At 38.2% G+C, this 22,080-nt stretch overlaps 1 protein-coding gene across 1 annotated transcript in view; it reads right to left on the bottom strand.

Annotated features, from left to right (window-relative positions):
• The window catches only part of PTEN (phosphatase and tensin homolog), a 96,913-nt gene extending 75,228 nt beyond the window's left edge, over positions 1-21,685 (bottom strand). Inside the window, exons 1-2 of the mRNA XM_075000348.1 lie at positions 20,952-21,685; positions 3,798-3,882 (exon numbers count right to left, since the gene is read on the bottom strand). Coding sequence (XP_074856449.1) covers positions 3,798-3,882; positions 20,952-21,030 — 164 coding nt within the window. The 5' untranslated portion in view covers positions 21,031-21,685. The remainder of the gene's footprint in view (positions 1-3,797; positions 3,883-20,951) is intronic.
• Positions 21,686-22,080: the final 395 nt, after the last annotated feature.

The raw sequence follows: 22,080 nt of genomic DNA, 5'->3' as shown, positions 1-22,080 counted from the left end.
CATTTTCCAAATCTTCTGCCTTTTCAGTCAATGTTTTCAGAGGCAACTCTATGGTCATACATTTCTCCTCCTGACCCTCTCTGTCCATCCTCAGTAGGGTAATTCTAGAGTCCAAACTTCTGTGTTTTTCCAACCAGGGTTGCCAACTGTTGCCCATACTTCCAGCTAACCCACTGTAAATCCATCTACTTCATACCACTGTTGTCAATAAGCTTTGCTACTGTGCAGCCCCTCCAGAAAAACTTCAATATTGCCCAGCCGATTAGCAGAGCACTCACAGCTAGGCTTGCGTTTATCCTGCTGGTGTACATTCACACATGCCTTAATGCATATAAAATTTATTCCACACCTGGAAGGACCAGAGAGTAGAGAGAACATCACTTCACACTTTGTATTCTAGCTCTGCTGCTTTTTTTTTGGATTCTCCAAAAGCAATGTACCTCCCAGTCATGCCTTTTCTCGACTTACAGAGTAGAAAACAGAACGTATCCTGCTGCAGCACTACTAGTGAGCTTGAGAGAGAGTTCTCAGGCTGCAACTCTGCTGCTCCCTGCAATCCTCCTGAAGAGGAGAGCGAACAGGCCATGCATTCGTTTTTATTTCCACCTTCCCAGAAAACAGATTATTTCCTATCAGGAAGGCAAATAGTGTGGTGAAGCTCAATTCTGGTCCCTGAAAAAGGAATGTCTTCAATTGGTGCATTTACCAGAGGAGTCCTGCAAGCTGTAGTCAAGATACCCTTAAGAATAAAGGGAAATAAAACCTAGCAGAGCTCAGGAAATGGAGGCAACAAGAAAGCTGCTGAGACAGGATAAATACGGGATTCCTGGAATGACCAGCCCCAGAAAGGCACCTGTAAAAGACATCCCTAGTAGCATGCTGACTGGCATTCCCTTAAACTACTGTTACATCTGGTTGAGGTCAGAAACAGTGAGGGAAGTTAGTGCTTTTTCACCTTTGCTGAGCAGAGAAATAGCTTCTCAGTCTTAGAAGCAGCAGCCTCCCAGTGAAGAATAGTACTAAAGCTACTGCAGATGTTACTACTACCAACAGGGTGCAGTTGCCACAGATACTGACTGATCCTTGGGCCCATGATCTAAAGCACAGACTTCAAGGAACTTTTAACTCCCCAGATTCCGATTAAGGCTAAATAGGACTATTAGATCATCTACTCTGTTCTTCTGGATATCACAAAAATTTTGTCCATTTACCTCTGCACTAAGCCTAATTTTAAAACAAAACACAAAATAGCCTAAAGCATGTCACCCAGAAAAACATCCTAATTGGATCTGAACATTCACATGGAGATTCCACTAGTTCTCTTGATGGCTTGAACTTGTCAAGGCAGTTATAGCTCCAAGGAAAGTCACTTGTCCCCTAAAGCTATTGGCAGTTTCTATGGCTAGGTCTACACAGCAGCCCTCTTTTGAAATAAGCTATTCCAGGATAGCTATTTCTAAATAGGGCTGCTACACATAAAATGTATTTCATAATAGCACTCAGCTATTTTGAAATAGCTTGTCTGCACACAGAGGTGCTATTTCAAAATAAGTGCTGTTTCTAAACAGGTGCTGTAAAGACAGGGAATAGTGCTTATTTTGAAATAACTATTTCAAAATAAGCTTTATCCTGCATCTTAACAGCACCTATTTTTAAATCAAAATTTCAAAATAGACACTGTTCCTCCTGCAACGTGGTTTCCCGGGTCTGAAACACCACAGCTACTATTTTACGTTTATTTCGAAATAGCATTTGCATAGTGCAGATGACAGCAAAGTTATCACAAAATAACTTGGCTTTGTGGCCGTAGCCTAGATGACCTACCTTGATGACTCAATACCACAGTTAGTACTGAAGTAGTAAGCCAACTCCTTACCAATGGAAGTCCCAGATTTCAGCAGAGACTGGTTTCAGAGAACATCTCCTGGAATCTGTGCCATGAAACAGGAACATGAGACTGAAGTCCCTGCTCGTAACACCACTTGAGACAGAGAGCTTGAAAAGGCCTCTCATTAACAGAGATTCAAGCAAATTAGACCACAATCTTGGGATGAGTTTTTGGTAGCTTGGTCTTTCAGACGGAAGCCTTTCATAGATAACTACATGCAATATGAGTTTAGCCCAACTATCCAGGCTCAATCATCAAGCAGAATAGGAAATATCCACAATGGTAAATCAAAAACAGAATATTGAGAGAAAGTATTTAGTAGTCCAGAAGCAGAATGCTTACTTAAAAGGAGCTCTAAAATAGGGAGGACAGCTTTGTTAAAATCTGAGATTGGGCATGAGATCTGGATTTATTTTCAGTTTAGTTCAGCCATGATTGTTTAAGTTTATTCTTTAAGTAGGAAGGGTTTTCTAAATGTTGCTGAACATGATTTGTCCCCATTTTACACTTAAAGCTCAAGCTTACCTCCGTAAATGTTCAATCAATGCAATTCTGACAACTGTATGCATCATGGATTTATGTTGTAACAGAGACAAGGCCAAACTACTATGCAAGTATTGAGTACAATGCCTTTTATTTAGTAGAGAGTGACAATATTCTGAACCAATACTTCAAAAATCCCATTTTAATATCAATGAGGAATTTTTAATTTTGTCCATCCTACATATCTCTGAAAAGTTGCAAAACAGTCACAAGTTTCTCATCCTGTCTTCCCCACCCATCCAAAGATACTGAGGACTTTAGGTGGTTAATGCCTTTTACATTTTGGAAATACCACATTATCTAACCAGGTCTCCCATGATTCTGCTGAAAAACCCCACCCACCCCAGCTCAGACAAACAGGAAATGATCATACAAAGTTTTTAATTAAGACTTTTTTTAAACAAAGTGGTTTTTAGACACTGGAATTAAACAGAGAGGAAAAATAAATATTCTAAGTAACTAATTGTGCTTCCCTGTAAATTTCTTGATTTAACTCGTGTGACATAATTTCACTTATTCTCCAGTTGCCACAAAGTGGAATTTTCAAAACCAGCTGAAGTGATTTATGAACATGAGTTCCATCAACTTTTAAACACAACTTGTGCTCTTAGCTTTGTAAAAAAAAAAAAAAAAAAAAAATCAATGGGATTTTCAAATATATGCTCTTCAGTTATTTAGGCACCTCTGAAATTCTCACACACAATATTCCAGAGCAGCTAACCTGACATTTTTAACGTAAAAATACAAAAGAGAAAACTTACAAAAACATAACATGAAATAGCTTTGAAGAGCTTAAAGCTCCCTTTCATTCCTTCTCTGTTCATGTTTTATGCAAGATGTAAACTGCTCATCCAGAAATTTCTTACTGCTCAATACCTGAAATCAACATTCACTTATCTTTACACTTAGGCACTCATTTGAGTAAGAGAAACTACAAGTTAACATCTATTCTGAAATGTCTAGCTGATAAAAATCTTGACACTATGGGTACAAAAGCCACTGCTTCACACTTCTTAAATCTCAAAAACCTCTCTTTTCTACACAATTATCCCAAATCAACTATCCCAAATCACTTTTCCATGTTATGAACATGACTGCACTATATGTACACATCCTATTCATAAACCCTGGCCTGGTATACAATCCCTAAGAATACATCTTTTTATAGAAATAGTCTGAAACACCACTTTTACACCAAACTTCCCCTCCCCACGTACATCTAAGCAGAACAAAATGTGTGCCCCTAGTCAATCTACTTATAACAGGCTTTAAAGTTTCAAAAATACAGATTGAATTAGTGGTACCAAAAAAAAAAAAAAAAAGGAAAGTAAATAATTTGGAGAATCAGCAAAAATATAAATCTTACCTTACTACATCATCAATGTTGTTTCGGTATACTCCTTCAAGTCTCTCAGCAGGAAAACCCATTGCAATTATGTTTGGATAAATATCTGAATATTCAAGTTAAGGAACCATTTGAAAAATGACGTAAAATAAGAAAAATTCCAACATAATATTAATATTAAATAGGTTAATGAAGGTAAAGAGAAATGTCCAAACCACTTCTTTACCTACCAGAATTAAATGTAACAGTTCAAAATTAATTAGGAACCACGACTTAAGGCACAAATTAAATTCAGCAATAAATTAAAGTGATGATTCTTTCCAGACTATTTTGGGGTGCGGGAGATGGGGGAGGGAGGAGAAATTCTGTATACTAGATTGATGCCAGAGTGCTCTGAATGTCTCTCTCACACAAAACTTGCTGCAAATTCAGACAATCCATCAGTTGGACAAAATACTAACACTCATCAGAAATGGAACCCGGTACGGAAGAGTGCTATACTTTTCTACATCCATAGCATTCAGGCCCAAAACCTTGGGATCCGGCCCACCCATGATTCCACAACCCAGCAGGACCCTTGCACAGGCATCCTTGTCTACTGCACCTTCACACCGCCCAAAGCAGCCAGCTGTGGCAGGCCATGTCCACCTCTGCAAAACAGCCTCCCCTTGGGAGAGGGCTTTACATGCTGCCCCTGTCTCTGGCACAATCTCACAGCTTCCAGCTTGGAAACCAGCCAAAGACAGCTACCTGGGCTGTGCTTCCAGTGCAGGCAGCACTCAGAGGGCCCAACAGGCACACACAGCACACAGAAGGTAAATCATATATAGCCCTCATGCCAGCTGCTTTGAGTGACATGTGGGACACAGCAGACAGGGAGCCTGCTTGAGGGTCCCTGGACTCCCAGTTGGGAGCCACATGGGGTAAGCACCTCCTAATTGAAGCCTGCACCTGGCATCCCACCTCTACACCACCAACCCCCTGCCCAGGTCAAAACCGAAACACCGCACCCCCCACACTAAGTCACAGCCCAAATCCCTGCATCCCCTCCTGCACTTGTGCCCCAGGTCACATCATCCTCCTTGACCCTGGACCACCTATGTCTTCCCCTTCCCAAGGTCAGCATCCTTTGCTACATCCATACCCACTCCTGGACCCTGCACCTCCTTCCATATCCCAGTCCCTTGCCCCAGATCACAGCCCCTTCCTTCACCCAAGCTCTCCACCAGACCCCACACCCACCCCTGCACTCCAATCCCCTTCCCAGACCTCCCTCTTAATAATACAGAAGAGTGCTACTCTTGATCACTTACAAATTCTTGGAGTGGCCCTTTCCATCAAAAACTATTGCCCAACCCAGGTTAGATAAACATAGGGTTATACAGCAATCTACTAAAGAAACTTTACTGCAACTGAAACCATTAATTTCAAAGATTTATCTTTCCATTTTCTTCACTTCTGAATGTAATACTGCAGTCCTTCAGTTATTACACTACATATAGAAAGATGAGATTACATGAAGATAAATGAACTATAAATACAATAAATTAATTCGTTCAAAGCTAAAAAAATTACCCTCACTATACAAAGAAAAAAAAAAAAGTTAAAGTAATCCCCAAAAGTACATCTGCACTACTAGGAAGATCAGCCCACTCAGGGTCAATCTTCTGGAGTCCGATTTAGAGTGCATAGTGGAAATGCATGAAATCGAACTATTTGGGGTCCAGCGTTGACCCCTGTACCCCTAAGTATCATAACGAATAAGGGAGGTCAATGGGAGAGTTTCTCCCGTCGACCTCCCTCTGTGTAGATGGCAGGTAAGTTGACTGCAGATAGTCCATTCTAGTGACAACTGCAGTAGCTAGAACTGCGTACCAGCACTCAACATACCTCTCTAGTGTAGACCAAACCTTAGATAGAAATGATTTGTCATATCTTCTAAAAATGTAGTCAGTTTATGTAAGTTACCCAGTAATACTCCAATATCAGATTGTCAAGAGATAACAGTTAAGCAGTTAACCATACCCAACTCCACGTAAGTCTGTTTGCCACACATGTTGCTTGTACAGAAGTAATAAATTAGACATCTGTGTAGTTACAAACTGTGTTAACTAAGCTATTTAACAAGTTCCAGAAAGTACAATGAAGCATTAAAACAGTTTATAAGAATTCAATATATTAAACAATCAACAAAAATCAAACATTTCATACACAGTTATCCTATTATAGAGCAATATCTATTTTAATTATTCAAAACAAGTTGATCACCAATATTATTGTTAAATATATACACAACAGTTTTTAAAATCAGTGCTAATTTTAGTCTGGCATTCCTCAATCTCTTATAATGGGTAATTATTAGCTATTTCTTTTATTAAATCTCTAGTTTTAGCCAAAGTTACAAAATAATTATTTAAATCATTAAGCTGTTTTACTTTCAGACCAGCGATTTATATTTTTTGATATTATATGGCACTCCAAAAACACAGTAAAAGGTCAGTTATCTAGCACTCAATTAACTGACTTTTCCGATATTTCCCAGTATAAAACCTTCAGTTGAGTAACCAGGACTAGTATACTGCCCAGCATGTTATGCAACTGCTAAGAGGCAGAAAACAAGAAAGCTGAAATCAGGGATTTATTTTAAAATCTATTCCATGTTGGGTCAATGTCATTGCAGATTTCAGACCGACCTCCCTCACCTTCCACATCTACAATGATAACTAATGTTGATTATGACGACTCTGAGGCACTGCAAAATCCTCACATGCCTTCTGAATCAAAGATTAAATTATATTTTGTATACTTCAATTTAATTGTAGGACGAACACTGCCCCTAGTGATATGCTGTGCAGTAAAGTACTCTACTGCACAGAAACCTTGACCTGTATGCACTAAGTCCTTCATGAAACCAGGTCTCTCTGCAGAACAGTAATACCTTTGTACTACATTTTACTTCATTTTATTGTATTCAAATTCTTTGAAAATTGTATTCCTAGGATTCAGAAGCATCTGATAAAACCAGATTCCTGCTCCAGAATTATGCTTTTGCTCAGAAAAACATTTATAGGACATCCTGCACTAAAAAGTTCTGTTCCAAGTGACTGTTCCAAAACAAGATGATGAGTAAATGTATAACACAGCTGCCTTTATAAAAAGAGTAAGCAATTGCACTAGCAACACCTGCTAAATCAAATTATTAGTATGCCATTTTGCTACATAACAGGCTTTCTATTAATCAATTCCTTTCTCCATCTCAAGAGCATATATAAAACATTTGATAAAAATTAAAAAAATATTTAGTAAATTCAGTGTGGCAGTATATTGCATGCAACAATCTTATACACAGTAATTCCTCTACAACAGGTAATTAACACATCCTAATAAACACACTTCAGAAAATTAGCAAATTCAGTTAAATCCAGTTTCTGCTACTCTAAAAAACACATGACAATATTCATCCACAGAATCACAATGCCACTATTCTCAGCTATATGTCTACAGAAGGAAAAATATCCCAACCATTAGAAGCTTCCGTTCTGTTCTCTTAATTATATTAAAGCCAATACTTTCCATAATTTCAATATAGAATAATTTACAGATAAAAACAGATTACAGGCCTTAAAGAGAACAGACCAAACAAGCAACAGTATTTAAAATGTGCAAGCTAATAAATATATTGTTTCAACCAATCTTAGGGTCTTAAAAACCACAGGTACAGGAAGGAAAGTTGTAACTGAATTAGACCATTTACAGATTTCCAATTTAGACCTATTCTGCCCCCACTGCCTTATACCATTACTTTAACAACCAGCCCAAGTGGCGAGACTGACCTTATAGAATCCAAGCAGCACGAGTTTCGTCAATATCCAAGATAGTTGTAGATGTGTACAATATTAACTACGATTAAATTTAAAACTACTTTGTTATCTTAAGACTAATGCCATAAACCAATTTTTAAGCAGCAAAGAACGCTGACTGAGGTTTCATACATTACAGTAGAGTTTTTCCATCTCTAGGCTGAATACCATCATTTTTAGTCACGCTAAATGTACTTCACTCTGCAAGTAGCCCCATGGAAACTAAGTGGGTTACATGAGGATCAACCTAAGTATTTGAATTTTTCCCATATGAGCAGTGTTATTACTGATCATATGATTTTACTAAATCTTCATACTGCTTGGACACTTTTACAACCACAGCACTGCAAGAAACCTGTGCCAGATTTCCATGCCAAACTGATTTAACAATTAATCTAAAAATCTTAGAATTAGTGAAATTCATTGCAATCCAAGTTCTATCTGAATTTTGAAGCTCTCTTAAGAAACTAAGAGAAACTATCAATCTAAAGATGTAAAAACTTAGCTTTCATACATTTCAAATATTGATTATTATTCCTGGAAATGCCTTTCAGTAAACAATCGTACTGAAGAACTCTAACGTGAGAAGTAGGAACTAAATAAATCTGGTGAAAGTTACAGTCAAATAACTTTGGACACATGCATACTCCTATTACAAGGGATTTTTCTGAAGTAATGAGAAGAGACAAAATTTCATGTACTTGCTTATAGTAATATACAAAGCAACTTAACACTTTTGCAAAGGAATCTCATAAAATTAAACAAATTGCATGCAGTCACTAATAGACACACATCCAATTTGTTTTGAATTTTCCAAAAATCTCTCCTGAACCCACGATACTTATTCCTAAGGTGACTGGGGGGGGGAGTTGGCGTCAATGCAAAATTCTAAGTTCAAGGCCTAACCAGCTTAAATGCATTTTTAGAACAGAAAGAAAACATTACCACTTTGCAAAGCAAAACTACTGAATCTACAAGATGAACAATCTTTTTAACTGTGAGCTAGGGAACTTTATTTAAACACAAACAGGAAGGCAAATAACGTGCCTTAAAACAACAGCTGAAGTTAGCTTTTAGGGAAATTCTGGTTTTGTACCATTTGGCAGAGCTTTACTCCTCCCCCCTTCCTCCTCCACCCAACAACAAAAATCCGAACAGAGATGGACATAGAGAGAGAGAGAGAGACACAGACATCAGATGCGTCCCCAGCTCAAGATCTCTATGAGCAGCAAGGGCCAATGCTGAGCAACATTTTCCAGAACCCAGAGCTCTGAGTGCTGATCCTATATTTAAAAATATTAAAAAAAAAAGTGTCTCCAAAAAACTGATATAAATGGCATTCCATTATGGTTTAACAATACAATTAGAACTGATTAATTAGTTTTAATCATTTGACAGCCTTATAATTTACATATTTCTTTGGATTAAAAAACCTCCGAAATTTACTGCAAGTTCAAAATGTGCAACCGTATCACCTGAATGAACAGGAGAAAACTTAATATATGTAAATCAAACAGCACAATAGAATTAAACGGAACATAGACTCCTTGATCGTGAAGGCAGACAAGATAAAATGTAAAACAGAAACAAGTCAGATATTTGTACATCAGAGTACTAGTCTGTAATGGTATTTCTGGATTTGACAGCATGTAGATTTCTCTTTTCTCTAACCCTGAAGTTAACCCCCAAAACAAAAGATCACTCTTATTTTTAGAAAGTTAACGTATGTTATTTCTAGAAGAACAAAACAAATATACCAATCAGGAACAGATATAATCAATTCAAGAAGAGTGGTCATGTATTCCTTTGTGGTTACATTTAAGTTAACAATTAAAGGATGTGTGGTACACTTTTGTTTTCAAGTATTTAATACATTTGTTTGAGAGACTCTAGTTAGCATGTACACATGTTTTACTACAAGTCAGGTCAGAAAAAAAGGTAAATTACTGAATAGAATTTTTGTTATGAACAATAAATGTAAATAGATTTAGTAAGTTACCCTGAAATATTTTCCAATGATTAAGCTGCTCTTAAATCCACTCCCAGATGAGTTAGAAACATATACACAACTAAAACTTGTCTAACAGAGAACATTCTCAAAAAATCAACAAAACCACAGGTTTAAAACCACTAGCTTATCTAAAAATTATGGAGGATCATTCTTGTACAATACACACTATTAAACCTTTTCTTTCACAGGCAGTAACAATTAGCTATGCAACAAGTGGCAAACAAGTTTTGTATGGTATTTATAAACCACTCCAGAGATCTCAGAAAGTTTACTCTCTCAATTGACTTTTTTTTAAATTGTCAGTTTACAAATATCCAGATATAGAAAATCCTCTAACATATCAATGCAACTTTTCCTTAGAATATAGGATAAGGAGGAAAAGCAAAATTCTTAAGTTTCGTTTAGTCTCTATATAGACAGGCAGCACAACCTTTCAAATTAAAGGTCCATCTAACACAAGAGCTGAGCCAAACATGTAATCCAGGGGAGGTGCTTGAGCTGTGCTACCTGTGCTGTTGCTGCCAAACGGGTATTTCTGGACACTAGGCTGCAAAGCTCTAACATGGGTATATGTATTGAGCATTACGCCTCCCAGCTGCTGGGCACACATACCTTAAGACCCTAGCATTTCAAAGGACACTAGTCATCTTCCTCACAAGTGAAAGACATCTCACTAAGCTTTTTACATCTTAAGCTTCTATTTGGGTGGATGGAGGTGGTCTGTATTTTTGGCTTTCATGGGTGGTCTTAAGTCTGCAGATAAAGCAATAATCTGCCAAACACCCAGTCTTAGAGTGCATCTCCTAATCAAATCAAATGTGGCAGGAGTCAATCCCCATGCTACCCCTCTTCAGCAGCAGTCACCATTCCTCATTTGCTGGAATATTCTCCATCTCTCTTTTGCTCAACTCTAAAGGAAATGTACACCTGATTACCACCAACTTCTTGCTGCATGAGGTACACAGGGTTGCATAGCGGGACCTCAACAGAACACGAAGTGTGAAAATCTTGTACATGAGCTACCATAATTTTATAACCAAACTCTGCTCCACTAAATCCCACTGATTCAGTTACAGGGGTGGTAGGAGCACAGAATTTACCCCTATACTGACGTCCACAAGCATTCTCCAAAGCAGATTTTAAGAAGTTTAGCCAAACCTCACAAGCCAACTAACTTTTGTTTTCTTTGCCATTCCTAATAAAAAAATACACTGGGTGTGTATCTCTACAGAAGCCTGATAATACATGACATCTGTCAGTTAGTAAGTACTACCTTGTACACACACTCCCTATTTATATACACGTTGCTTTACCATTAGTTGGGCTGGGATACCATCAGGTGCTATTTTTCTGAGAATTTGGTTCTTCAGGAAGTGAAGAGGAAAAATAGTTCTTCAGATAGTAAAGGAGAATTCCATGTAGGCAGCCAGCTATACTTGGTAAGCTCTACCATCTGTTACTTAGAGGACAAGGAGTCTCAGATGCAGGTTAGAGATACCCCTAAAACACTAGAATTGTCCTAACATGTTTTAAGCTTATAGTGTCTTATGCTTTCGGTTCCCATCTATCGTAAATTTTAAACTGAAGTTTATAACATGTAATTTAAGCACAGCAAGCATTTCTGTTTGTTTATGCTAGGAGCAGGGGAGAAAATCCTATATTAACAAAATGTCATGAAAACAAAAACATCTAAGAGAAAAAGACTACAAAAAGTTCTATTTGATAGTAATGTCAGAAACAGTTATTTCAACAATTTCTTCATTTCACATGCATTGGGTCAAGTTTACTCCAGAAGAAATGCTTCAGAATAAATCTGAAGAAAAATTAAAGATGTGCTGAATTTCTACTTGTATCATCATGTACAGATTCATGGACATTAAAAATATACCACCAAGATAAATGAACAGTAAGAAAATAAAATCCAACAAATCAAACAAAAGCATGACTACACTATTTAAAACTGTAATAAGCCATAGTTTCACTAAGAAAAATGGCCAAGATAAAAGCTGCTAGAAGGATTTAACTAAATACTGAAATACCTGGAAAGAAATGTAGAGCCTAAATTTCTTATGTAACTTCAGGTCCAACTGTTCAGGTCCACAAGGAACTATGCAAAGCCTGTGTAGACATTTCTGGCAGACACTGAGCACATATGTACAGTCAAGAATCTGAATCTCTTTGGGTCATATTCAAGAACAGTATGTTCTAATATTTACTCATTTTATCCTGCAAGACCAGTACAGCTAAGAATGAGCTACATTCTATTTCTTGTTAGCCAAAAAGAATTTAAGTTGTAGACTTGCATCTTTCTGATGGCTGCTTTCAAGTTAATGCATCCACACTTTGCATCACTATTCTTAGCAAGGACTAGAATAAGTTTTATAGACTCCCAAGAGCTACCCAAGATGTGCATAAACAGGGAGAAACATAAAAGCGTATAAGCCTGGAGGATACACACATTTTGTATTAAAGAGTTCTGTGAAATCCAAATTAAAAAATTGAAAATTCTTGTAACCTCCTACTATTAACATCCTAAACCATAACCTTCTCTGGTAGATTGTGAATACTTAGATGGAAGGAGGAATCCAAAAAACATAAGCTATCTGCAATACCAGATTTGGGGTGCAACACACTTGCTTTCTTCTACGAGGGCAAGGGGCTGGACTCGACCTCTCAAGGTCCCTTCCAGTCCTAGCATTCTATGATTCTAATAAAGTACAATGATTTATAGTTTTTTTTATATAATATTAGTAATACTAGATCAAAAACAAACTATGTCAGCTGCTGAATCACCCACTCAGTTTAGGAAAGGCATGATTTACAACTCTAGGCAACTTTATGCATCCATTTCATGTATTAAATGATGCAGGGGTCTTGTGATAAAAACGTATGCAACCTTATAATTTAAAACTATATTATATTGCATATGTTCCAAACAGTAAAATTAAGATTGCTTGAGCTACTATAAACTCTGGTACTTAAGTTTTTCTACTTTTTTTGAAAACTAAATAATATTCTTCTAACAGTTTCCATATGCAATTTCCTAGATTTTTTTGTTTTAAAGGGAAGATGAAAAAAGTATGCCATTGCCCCCTCCATCATACTAGTATCTGAATAATGAATCTTCACATCACAGCACAGATTTCTACCATTTGATAACTATCTATATTAGAAAACTGTCTACCCTTGGAAATTAATACCAGATTAAGGTAGGGAATGAATTTAAAGCACAGAAGCTATTCATGAATCCTCTACCAAAGCATATTAAAATAAAGCAGAACAAGATACACAGATTGCCAAGTAAAAGCATGCCTACACATGGAGCTATTGCAGAATAGCTACTCTGGAACAAACTCCTCAGGAAAATGTATGTACACTTTAAATACTGCAGAAGCACCACTACACAGTTCTTCAGTGAAGATGCTACCCATGCTAGGTATGCTACCTATGCTAAGAGGCCTCCTGATAGTCTATGTATTATTCCCCCTCTACAAAAGGTGGTCGCCAGATAAAGGGGAGAATCTTCCTGTTAAACTTGTGCTGTACTGGTGAAGAGGCTGTTATCTGCGACACTCAAGAGGGTAAACTTTTTTCATACCTAAATTATGTTATATTGACCAATTTTCCCACGGCACATCAGGCCACAAACAAGCTGTAAAACCCAGCAGAAATGGATTCTATTGCTGGCTTTTCCTCAGGTCTCCATATGGAATACTATAGTTGAACTTCTCTAATCGAGTACACTCCCCTCCAGCAACATCCATAATTCAGCATGATTGTAGTCAGCTGGATGACTAAGTTTTTCTGCAGTCCCATAAAGTTTATTTACAGACACCAGACCTGGCTATCAGAGTTCTGTTCTTTAGCTCTAATTTACCCCAAAAGTTTTTTTAGGAGCCCAGTAAGCACTGGAAATCTTGGTAATGCTGCTAGACAATACTCACCTCCTGTAGTTAGACAAATTCTCTCATCTGGCACTGGTCAGGTCCCAAGGGTGCCAGACTAGAGAGGTTCAACCTGTAGACAGCACAAGGGTAATGAGTTTCACAATGAAAGTCACGTCCATCTGTTTCAACAGAACAAGGAGTCCTGTGGCTCCTTAAAAACTAACAGATTTATTTGGGCATAAGATTTTGTGGGCTGTAACCCACTCCCCATCAGGTGCCTGATAATCATGCACACAAGGGGACAGAAAAGTGAAAAGGAAAAAGCAACCTTAATCCTGTCACATATGGTGGGTTCTGCAATACCTATTAATGTTGAGGCCAAACTACATAAATAGCCACATTGATATATAGATTAAAAACTGGAAAATCCCCCCGCCCCGCTCCCAAAAAAAAGTAATCTAAGTTTGTTTTTTCCTGTATACTGCATATTGAACCCATGCACACCATAAAAAGAGAAAATCAAATCATTCAATATCTCAGGTACATGCTACTCACTAGTTCCTCTTCTTGATCTCAACTACTACTTCTGCATAGTCCACATCTCGATCCTAAGCTTCAAACTTCATTCTATTTGCATACAAACTGATTTCAATTCTGCAATTTCTATGTATATATACCAAAATAGAGTTGAGTGCCCCAACATCACTTCCTAAACATTACAGAAAGGCATCTTGCCAGTCTTATTTGCAATTCATTACAGTATGATTTACACAAATTGAAAAGAACTACACACAGTATAACTACATAACACCAAATCTATGTGAAAGCAAATCTATACACCAGTAGTTGAACAAGATTACTGTACTGAGCTACCAACATATACTAGATAGAAAAAAGTGACGGTTTAGACGACAAACTCAAAAGGAACATATGTAAGGTTATGGCCTTGCTTTTTATGGCTTGCATTGGTCAGGGATGCAGTCTGTTAAAGTATGTGTGGTAACTTTACAGATAGTGCAAAGGAACTATACAGTTCAAAAACATTAACGTGAGTTTTTTTAGCAGCAAGTTTAATTTGATTCCCCACCACCACCCAGCTGAATTCATGTGGTGCCTGACAGCTCTTATTCAGGAAAAGTCCATAATTCCACTATAGACAATAAGTTCATCAGCATGTACCAAAACAGTCTAGGCAGAAACTTCATGTACAAAAGTTGTACCTGAGAATAATATTAATTTATAATGTTGTGAAAGGTGTGATATAAGCATATATGCTGAAAATTTCCCTTTCGAGTATTTTTGCTTTCTCAAAGACAACATTGTCACAGAGGTCACTCCCACAAATTGCTCATAAAGATAGAGGAATTTCTGCACCAAAATTGCCACAGACCAAGATAATACAGAAATACATATAAATTATGTCTTACTCAACAATAAATCAAAACGTACTTCAGTTTCTAAAATGCATTTAGCATGCAACAAAAGTTACACATTTTTCTAAATAACTGCTACCCACACTGCAAATATTACACATTGGTAACTTGCAATAGAGTTTCTACAAGATCATTTAGTATACTGAAAATACACAACAATGCAAAGATAAAAAATCTTTAAGTAAAATCTCTTTACCAATGATTGACAACTACGAAGCTCATATTTCTATGTATGCCATGCTGCAGCAATACTAACCAGCTCAAATGTTTCACAAGCTCCATACAGGCCTATAATCTTTTCCAAAACACATGGTTAATATGTGCTCACTGAAATCAATAATAGTAGTTGCATGTGACCATTTCAGGACAGCACTAAGGCTTTAAGGTTCAGACATTAGTGTGATGAGCACAAATTGCTAGACAGGTTCATCCATAATGATGGCATTATCAAAGGATAATGTTGACCCAACCCATTGACGTTCTAGACTGAAATCGACCTTAAAAAGCACAGGTATAAAAGGTGGGATTTTCAGTCTTACTCAGCATAGGTCTGACCCCACTCCCACTGAAGGCACTGATGCAACACCAATACTCAGCACTTCTGAAAATTCCACTATGTAATAAAATGGTTTTATTAACCTTTCAAAAGCAAGTCAAGTCAGAATTAAGACAACTAATAGCACAACTCAGACAGTATTGCAGTTATTTGCCAGAAGTTCAAGATTCTGCTGTGTGCTAGAATATACAGTTAATGTTTAACAGTCACAGCCTTGACCTTAAGTTTCCTTAATCTATTTAAATCATATCCTAATTTTAGTGTACATTTGCTCTACAAAACCCCAAAATATTTTGCACATTACAGAGCAGTACTCATTATAATAAAAACCCCTTACATATTCCAAAACTACTTGTCCAGCTAAGATTCCATTTTAATTATTTAAGAGCATACAAAAATTTCATTGGACAAGTGATTTGAATTTCTATACTTTAAGTAAAATCACAATTCCTTTTGAGTGAGATCTACAATTTATTCACTGTTTTTCAGTACTTATTTCTTTTCTACTTGAACAAGAGAATTCAAACATAACATCTAGCCATCCCTTGACTAGTAGCTACAAGTGAATGTATGAAAGAAAAGCTGGCAGCTTCTGTCTATTTAAAAATGTACACAAGTAATTTGTTAATTTTTAACTTTATGTCTAGCTTGTGCAAATAGCCTTAAGCAACGCTGCACATACTGACTAAAACAGCTAAACAATGCAGAGATCAAGTAGTCCCTCATAAGGCTGGAACTATCTCAAGCTATTTAATGAAAATATTCTGTCTCGCTTTTGACTAATAAAGCACAAAAATTCTGACCTCAAAAGTGTATTTTTTGCACAAGCAAAAACTAACGAAAAGCATATTTTTATGGATTTGATGCCAAAACAGCATCAAAAGCATCAAAGTTAAATAATCTTTCTTACAGAAAACTCACTTCATCAGTGCAGGGGGGTGTTTTTTAAAGCACAAACATCTACATCTATGTGCCTTACTTCCTATTTTAAGTAGTGTGTCCAAATTACCATAGTGCTTGCCTTTTTCACCATCCACATGCTACTGTGAAGTAAGAAGTACTACTAACACATTTTACAGATAAAAGAAAATGCTGCAGTGATTTGCCCAAAGTCAGGCAAAAGATCTGGTGGACCAGAAAACTAAACCTAGGTTTCCTGAGTACACTGATCTTTCATGACCAAATGTAACTTCCTAGACAACTCTCCAAGAGCTATTTCACCCTGTCAGGCTTTAAATATTTCAAAGAAACACAACGAATACCTAAACACTGGAATATTTTTCACCAGTAAATTTAGCAAATGCAATGGTTTACTAGTAGATTACAGAATCCTAAATAATGAGGATTTTTTGTACCTGTAGATCAATTAAAACCTTCCATTACAAAATATTTAGTGAAAATCACTAGGTTATACTTCTGTTAGACTGAATGTCTAACTAGAGGCAACCTTAAATATCAGTTCTATTTTTTAGTAAACTATTAGATTTTTCAATGGTTAATATGACATGATTACTTCAGATTTATTTTCCTAAAACAGAGAAAGTAAAGTTATATAATCATTTAAAGATTCCACTGAAAAATGCACAACGATCTGATGGTACTTTCAAGAAAAATTATTATATATTGTAAAACTTCAGAGTTTTGAAAATAATTGCACATGTATTGGTTATTTAAATCAAAACGTAATAGTAAGTCAACATGTATAGTTCATTGACCTTAATATTGATAGAAGTCACTATTCATAATACCAGGGTCCTAGCTCTGCTTCAGGATCATTCCAGTTGTCCTTACTAGCTGATTTCAATGCAAGGAAGAACTCTGGTATGCCTCACTGAAGCTGTGAACTGGTGTATAAGAAAGGTATCTATTTTCATTTTTTAATTGACTGAAAGTTCCACAAAATATTTAAGTACCTTTCTACGGCCTACATATAAAACATGCGCATTCAATCCAATTTACATGAGATTACAGTATGCAGTTGCTACCACTTAACTGTCATCAACCACGACAAACAAAAAAGTACATAAATTTTAAATATACTGGGTATTCAAGTATTGTAAAATTATTCAGAAGTATAGTTAAGGCATCACTGCACCTTTTAGGGACACCAGTAATATAAAAAAAGTTATGTTTGCCCTTGGCCCCACCTCTACCTGTTATTTTCACAAAGCATATTTAACACTATTCCCACTGAAGTATACATAAATGGCAAGTGAAATATTTGATATTACATTTAATTTTATCAAAATGGTTGGATATAATGCTGAAGGAATCCCCTACTAGAGCCATTCCAAGGATGTACAGAACTGTTACAAATGGTGCACGAAATGTGACATACAAGAAACTTGCTTAGCCGTTCCTTTATTTTTTTTAAAGCAAATCAGCGTAGTCATGTTAGATTCTTTTTTCTGCATAAATAATTTAAACTGATTTCATCCACACTCAAGTGACTAGTTTATAATGTTTTCAAGATGTAACATAAGACGAACATACAAAAGCATCTCTTGTATTCATCCTAGGATGTGACCACTATCTCGACAATTCCAACCCACATCCAAAAGACCATTTAAAAAGGTTGTAGTGCAAAAGAACTTGTTTTTAAAATGTGTTTAGGAACGTGCAGCCTACATTACTTTTAAAATAACTATACATATTAAAAACAACAATCAAACTCCAAAATGTTTGCTCATACACCACCTGTGCTACTCTTAGAAGTCTAGTCTTCACTTGTGGAACTTACGACCAGTCTCTCTAACCACAAAGAAGTCAGCTCCAAGAAGATGAGCCCCCAGACTACATGTATAAAGAATGATTAACTTAAAGGGAAAACTTAATATAAAATGTTGGGTGCCAGACAGGACCAACTACCCCACTAGCAACTTTGTCAAAGGGCCTCCTTGTGCAGCCTTCACAAAAGTTACCTCGCCAATTTATCAGGTTTAGTATTCTAATACATCTAGTTACGCGTTGTCATTTAATACGTGGAGCTTTCTTCCTTTGTTCAGAATCTGCTACCGTTAAATATAGAACATAATAGAAGAACATTTCATATTATTTGATCATTCACTCCTCCATGAAATATTGTTTTTACCAATAGTTCATAATCTTTCCTATAAATTTAAGCTAATTAAAACCAGAAATTGGCTAAATCGGAATTATTTTCCCTTACCACAAACCTGTAAAGAAAAAAAAATTCATAGACTTAAATCCACAAACTATAAAACAGACAAATTTTACAATATTCAATGCATCATTCAAAACTCTGAGCTGGGTAAGGGAAAAAATAATCACTAACTGTAATTCAAGAATCTTCGCACTAAGAAGCCAAAAATATACAGAAAATGTTTGTTATAGCATGTGCTTACAACATTGTTTTAGAAAAAAATATTTTACGGACAAACCCTAGAACTCGAAAGTATGAAATTAGCTTTATTTCTATTGGTTTTCCACTTGTACCAACATTAGGAAAGTTGTCACTCAAGTACACATTTAGAATAGCAATAAAGGTGAAGTCTGGAAGCTATATTTTAGAGCAGGAAATTCACCTTCCAGGTTCTAAAATACTAGCCTACATCTTAACAAATGCATGTTTGTTGATATTACTATACACATCTTAAAGAAACAAGAAGTTTAAAAAAAATGAAATTCTGAAATGAGAGCAACCTATAACTGATCAATATTTTTTAAAAATAGAATAAAAAATATTTACTGAAAACCATGAATACTTTAAGTAGTAACTAGTGTTTTAAAAAAAAATAAATGTCCACTTCCTGGAATCACACATTTTGTTTCAGTCTTCAAATTTTTAGGCTGAGATCCAAATCAATACAAACATTCTGTACTAGACACTTCTCTCCATACACAAGAAATCTGGTACCTATGATGCAATTCTGCTCATTCTCAAGAGCAGTAAGTGGATCTTGACCTTACTGTAAACTTATTCTGAATCAGAACCTCTTTCAGAAAAGCGATACCTTTTCCACTACTTATGCACTAAAACTACTTTATAAAACAGATAATTCTGTTTAGTTAACAGAATCTGTATTCTGATTGTTACAATCCAACCTTATATATTATTTGCATCATATATTAAAAATCCCGTATCTGTCTTCTGCTTTTGCTATATTTTACATCTGTTCAAAGGACTACACAGTTCTTCTGATGCTTTACAGTTTGCCCTAACGGATCCAGATTATACGTTCTTCAACGCAACGTTTCTCAAGAGTTCCTAAAATATCAGGCAGCATACAAGAACCTCATCCCCTATTTGTGTTTGTGAAACATCTTAACATCCTTAACCATAGGTATATTAATGCACGTATGATTTACCAATGTAAAATATCATTGAATAAGTAAACTGATCTTTAAGAGACCTATTTTAAAATTCATACGAATAGTTATTTTCTTATATTCTTGTCTGGTTTATGTTCAAAAGTGAAATATTTTAATTAAAACTGGAAATAGATACAGCATATGTACTGACAGAGAACAAGCTATCTATACAAAAACCCAGGCAATAGCAAGTTAAAACAACAAACCGTGTGCAATTCAAATAGCTGAGTTACTAATTGAAAAAAGGACAACTACATGCAGCACAGCAGAACACTTATCTTTTACACCAAAACCAAAATCAAACATCAAGAGGCATGGTTCTGAACACGAGCAATGACATCACTGTAAGTAGGACAAGACACCTAAATAAGAGAAGTGTCAAAAAGAGCCATACTAGAATGCTTCAATTTCAAAGGAACACCAGTGTTAATGTCTGCAACCACCATTTGCTAAATATAAAATACAATAATATGCATGACACCATCACTTGGGAACAAAAAGCTACTCAACCTCTATTTCGAGATACACACACACACACACACACACACACACACACACACACACCCCCAACACAACCGTAGGCTTTCTAATGTTCATGCCCAATCCTACACCAATCAAGAACAAGACAACGTTTAACCTAGGATATGCTTTTTCTACAACATACTGCCTCACAAAACAAAGCAATATGGTTGCTAAACACTGACCAACTTCCAACCTAACCACACATTTGACTTTTTAACTTGATTTTGCTCAAAATAATTATGATGGCCACAGCTACACAGATAACACCAGCAGGCACATCAGGTAATTGCTCTCAGGGTCTGATGCAATAGCTGTACGTGCAGTACTCGTTTTCATTTTAATCTCATCTCTATCCTGGGTGCAGGGCCTAGGCCAAACGCTCAGCCTGCCCGACGGGGCTCAGACTGTACTGGCGACTACAGCAGATTCAATCAGGAACATGGCAGCCCCAGGGAATGAGGGAAGACCAGACACGTATCCCTGCTCAGCTCTAAGACGACAGCTCGCTGGGGAGATGATCACACCTCCCAGAGAAACGGCGAGCCAAGCGCCGGAGCGGCACGGCTGAGGATACAGGTCAGATCTAAATCGAAGCCATCCTCCTGGTATCGCCTTTTGTTCCTGCTGACGATCTCTTTGATGATGGCGGTCATGTCTGGGAGCCGGGGGCTGCTCAGGAACAGCGAGGACAAGCACGGCAGCGGAGACGGCTTCTGCGGCTGCGGGATGCAGGTGGCCCTGGGCTCACCTGAGATTGCTTCCCTTGTCCCCACTGCTGCAGCGGCGGCCGCTGGGCTCTGGACGGCGACCGGGTAATGGCTGTTGCTGGATGGCACCGTGGACAGGGCCTGCCTCTGCGGCTCAGCGCGAGTGGCGGCCGAGGATGGCGAAAACGGCAAACCCGCTTCCCCCTGCGGCGGCGGCGGCGGCTGCTCCCGGCGGCGGCTCCCTCTGTCCCCAACAGCCCGGAGTGGCGCCGGAGCCGCGGCGGCGGCGGCGAAGGAAGGGTTTAGAGTCGGCCCAGGTCCCTGAATGTGCCGCCGCCGCCGCCGCCGTCTTTGAGGCGATGAAGGCGGAGAGGGGAACTCTCCAGCGCGCCGGGCCCCAGAAATGGTGACAGCGGCTCGGGCCCCCCCGTCCCGCTCAGCTCCCCGCCCGGGGCGGCGGCGGAGCCCGCGCGATGGGGCCGCGCAGCCGAGCGGGCGGGCGCTCCCTGCCTCCCGGGAGAAGAAGACAGCGCGCCCGGACGTGGCTAGCTCAGAGAAGCGAACACGCGCGGGCTCAAGCGGTGCGGGGCTGCAGGCGGCCCGCTCTCATCGGCCCCGACCTCCTCCGCGCCCCAGCGACACTGAGCGCCTCAAACTTCCATCATGGCTGCAGCTTCCGAAAGGAGAGGGGCCTGGCTCCGCCCCCCGTCTCCTCCTCCGCCGCCGCCGAGGAGAAATAGTTCCGCCACATCAGCGTCCCGCTGCCGCCATTACCGCCGATCCTTCCTTCGCCGGCGCTGCCTGCTCGTCGGCTCGCTCCTGCACCCCTGGAAAACGCGGCGGCTGTGTTGGGGGGCTGGGAGAGCCGACCCCGGGAGCAAACGGCGAGCAGGCCCCAGGGTGGCGGAAGCATATGTCACTTTACCGCCATGACGGAGCTACTTCCCTTTGGAGTCACGTGGATCTGGTGAGGGCCCTTCTTTGCTTGCGGTGGCC

This window comes from Carettochelys insculpta, chromosome 7, assembly GCF_033958435.1.
Source record: "Carettochelys insculpta isolate YL-2023 chromosome 7, ASM3395843v1, whole genome shotgun sequence".
In the NCBI taxonomy this organism is placed as follows: domain Eukaryota; kingdom Metazoa; phylum Chordata; order Testudines; family Carettochelyidae; genus Carettochelys; species Carettochelys insculpta.
Note: the sequence above shows the minus strand (reverse complement) of the source record. Positions and strands in the feature narration are given on the sequence as shown.